This window comes from Corvus brachyrhynchos, unplaced genomic scaffold, assembly GCF_000691975.1.
Source record: "Corvus brachyrhynchos isolate BGI_N302 unplaced genomic scaffold, ASM69197v1 scaffold1, whole genome shotgun sequence".
In the NCBI taxonomy this organism is placed as follows: domain Eukaryota; kingdom Metazoa; phylum Chordata; class Aves; order Passeriformes; family Corvidae; genus Corvus; species Corvus brachyrhynchos.
The window spans coordinates 4,922,136-4,925,798 of NW_008237222.1; the positions used below are offsets into that span (position 1 = coordinate 4,922,136).

At 43.9% G+C, this 3,663-nt stretch overlaps 1 protein-coding gene and 1 long non-coding RNA gene across 2 annotated transcripts in view; one reads left to right on the forward strand and one right to left on the reverse strand.

Moving 5' to 3' along the window:
- Positions 1-681: 681 nt before the first annotated feature.
- LOC108445391 lies at positions 682-3,329 on the reverse strand. Its single transcript, XR_001860220.1, has 2 exons — positions 1,435-3,329; positions 682-977 (listed from the first exon to the last, which is right to left on the reverse strand). It is a non-coding gene; the product is annotated as an uncharacterized LOC108445391 (long non-coding RNA).
- Positions 3,330-3,420: 91 nt separating this feature from the next.
- Positions 3,421-3,663, forward strand: part of CHGA (chromogranin A) — a 13,806-nt gene continuing 13,563 nt past the window's right edge. Inside the window, exon 1 of the mRNA XM_008629719.2 lies at positions 3,421-3,600. Within this exon, the coding sequence (XP_008627941.1) occupies positions 3,555-3,600 (46 nt within the window). The 5' untranslated portion in view covers positions 3,421-3,554. The remainder of the gene's footprint in view (positions 3,601-3,663) is intronic.

The window sequence follows — 3,663 nt, forward strand, 5'->3', positions numbered from 1 at the left end:
CAGGAAAATCCATTAATTTCAGGTTGGTGCAAGGACAGTCTAGACTCAGAAAATCAAAGCAAGTCAACATCATTTTGCCTCTGACCTGAAAAAGAAGAGAGGACTGCCTTTGAGCAGCACAGATGAGTATTCACAGCAGCAATCTAAGCTTTGAAGCTTATTTCTGTTTACAGGCAGACAAGCAAGGCTTGTATGAGGGAACTGAGAAGCGAATGTGACTGACTAAGATGGGAAAGAAGAAAAGGTGTGATGTGGGGGTTGTAACAGGCTTTGCTAGTAATTTAGCAATGAGCTTACATTCAAGTTTTTCAGTCAAACAGTTATCAATTGATTTCATATACAAGAAGTGTATGTCACTGTCACTATGCCTATTTTTCACTTAGTGTCTTTTTGGTTAGGGTGTGGTATTAGCTGTGCCTTGGCTTCAAAACTTTTTGATACCTTCATGAAAATGACACTTTTCCTCTTTATGTGCCTCAGCACCCAGATCTGTAAAATCACAGCAGTCTGAAATGCAGTGTCAGTGTTTCAAACAACAGAAGAGGAGTGAATTCTTAACCTGGTTTCAGCCAAAAAATTAGAGAACAAAGTTCTCAAAGTAACTCACAGACAAACACAAGATCCTTTGGTTTTATTTCCTGAATTCTGAAATAAAGTAAAAAAATATTTTACTCTTGAGAATAGCACTTAAGCCACATAATCTCTTAATCAGATGACCTTATGCATAGAAACATCATATATCAATATGGCTTTTAGGCTGACCCTCTTTTTCCCTCAGCTCAGAGCATGGATAATGCAACAGTGCTGGGTGTTCACTTCCATCCATCCAGACGCTGACATCTTTTCAAATCACTTTCAGGCTGGGAAGGCAAACATCTCTTTGTCCATCTGCGCATGTTACATTAGTGACTGTAGGCAGGTAATGGTATATGGCTTTCCACAGTCCCACCACACTTCATACATGAGAAATTGTGCAGCTATAAGGAAAAATGGAATTGTTCTCTATAGACGTCAACAGGGCTGATGTCTATAGGCTGCAAGTGGTCAGAAATGTCCATCTTCATTACTTTGCCACTCCCTGAAGATCTACTCCTGTTTTCCCTATACTAAAACACAAACTACTTTAGAGACTCACAGACCTACTCTTCCCTTGGAGTCTGCTTCAGGTATTGCCTTTCTCTGAGTGGCAGAATACCTTCCACTTTTTTATTTGATCACTTTTGCTCTTTTGACATAAATCTTTCCCTGACACGCTTTACTGTGACAGCTCCTAATATAGCTGTGCCTAATTCCAATAGCAAAGTAATGAGACAAATTCCAATAGCAGAAGTACTGATTGCTGGATTAACAGTTTCATATCCATTTTTCTGGGGTAAGAAATAGAAAAATTCACCATCCATCATATGGTATTACAGTGGGAGATGCATGCCATACCTGGAAAGCATTTAGTTTCTCCTCTGCAATGAACTTAATGGCTGCAAGACCACACCTTGAGAAAGAGAAGAAAGACAAAGTAGTTATGGGCACTACATATCCTGTAAAATTTCTCAAAAAGAGGCCCCAAGGAAGAAAAGGGCTTCATGTACGAAACTGGATTAGAACTGAGATAATTTATTGCCCTAATAAGATCAGCATTTATATGTAAGGACAAGTAAATATTGACTAGGAAAACACAGCCTGTTAAGCAGATCAATCTGTTTCTCACTTAGGAATACATAGGAATTAACAAGCTTAATAATGCTCAGTATTTCAGGCTCAGAGACTTAAATGCTGTGGTGTATTCTGAATGAGGGAAAGGCCATTCTATATGGTCCGATCCCTACCCCCCAGTAAATAATTCAACAATACACACACATACCCCCTGAAAAAAGAAGAAAAAGGAAAAAAAGAAAAAAACCCCCAAAACTAAACAACACAACAACCAAAAAGAAAGAGTATCTCTTGTTCCTGGAGGTTCCCCATGGAACAAGAACTGTCATGGTTGTTCATTTCATAGACTTACGAACATTTAACCATCCATCACTGCCATCCACAAAGCACTGTTCAGAAGATCAATTTATTTCCATCTTTTCTCTGCATTTAACTGGAAAATGCAATTGACAAGAGAAGCTTTAATTTTGTATGAATGCCTTTTACAATCCAAATGCGCCTTTTGAAGCATGTGTTTAAATCAGGTAGATATTAGAGGACATTTGAGAGCACATTTCCATGTGCACCTGGAAAGAGAAAGGGAAAATGATGGTGCAGTCCGTACTGCCTAATCTCATAGAAAAGTTCTTGTCATCTTAGACAAGATGACAAGTGATGACCTCTTAGGTTCTCCCTAATTCCTTGGGTGCAGGACTCCCCAGCGAGCAGAGCAAGGCAGGGTGGGGAAGAAAGATGGTGCATTTTTCTGAATTTTGTTTTCTAGTCTAAGTCCCTGCATTCCATGACCTCTGAAACTGCTTGAGGAATAGAACGGAGTAGCAGAGCTGCTATTCCTAAAGAAGCATTGTCCTAAAGAAGAATTGGAGTCACTTTAAAAAAAGAATCCAGCTGGCTGACCTGGCAGATACTCCATCCAAAGAACAGACAGTCATTTTTTTCAAAAGCATGGAAATGCTTGTGACTAAGAGAATTTTTTGTTTCCTCTCTCTCCCTTGCCAATGCAAACTGGCAGTCAGGTAATCTTGGTTATTTCAACTTTGGAGTGTAGGGTATTGCTACAGAGTGTTAAAAAACATTGAACAAAGGATAGCAACCTATTAAAATTTTGCTTGTAGAGCCATAGATGGACAGCAGATGCACCAGCCTTTGACCTTTACCCCAAATAATATCCTACTAACCAACCTTTCATAGAACAGCTTGGACCTACCATGTCCATTGGCAAGCCCTTTTCATGGTGAGCAGTTCCCTGTCTCTCAACCAGTCTTTCAGGCACCCCTATCCTCTGTGGAGGTCTTTAAAAGGCATCTAAAACTTTCAGCACCTGTTTTAAACTTCCGTGGTCAGTGAAAGACAAGGGGGCTCTGAGAGGGCAAAACCATCTACAGATGGCAATGCAGCCTGGGACACAGGAGGTGCCTCACGTCTGGCTACAGGTACCTACAGAGAGGGCAGACATGCAGAGGTGCTGCAGATTGCCAGTGTCGGCTGAGGTGCTGGGAAAGTGGTATCCTGGAAACACACCTCACAGCTTTCCTGTGCCTGCAGAGTGTGAGAAGATGGAGCGATTAGAGCCTGTCACCTTTGCGTGGGCAGCCGGGGAGGTCGGGGGATGCTGCCGTGTGACCGCTCCTCCGACACCCGACGAGTGATGGAGGCTGATGGGAAGCCTGTGTGCGAGGGGAGGGGGCAGAGAAGGAGGTGGCTTCCTCCTGACGCCATTTCCGAGGGCTGAGATATATAAATGAAGCGGTTGCTGCAGTGCCTCATCTGGGATCTTCAGCCAGAGCACTGGCGTAGATACACACGCTGCGTGCTGGTTTCCCCCCGGCACCTCGCCTGGAGCCCCCACGCCACGACACTCTCGCCCTCTGCCCCTTTCTCCCTGCCTCCATCCCGCCAGCACCATGAGCCGGCCAGAACTGCTCGCCGTCCTGCTCCTGGCCGTGCCGGGTAAGTGGGGCTGGGATGGGTCCGTGTGCGCCGAGCTCCTGGGAGCCCCGGCCCGCGGCAGCG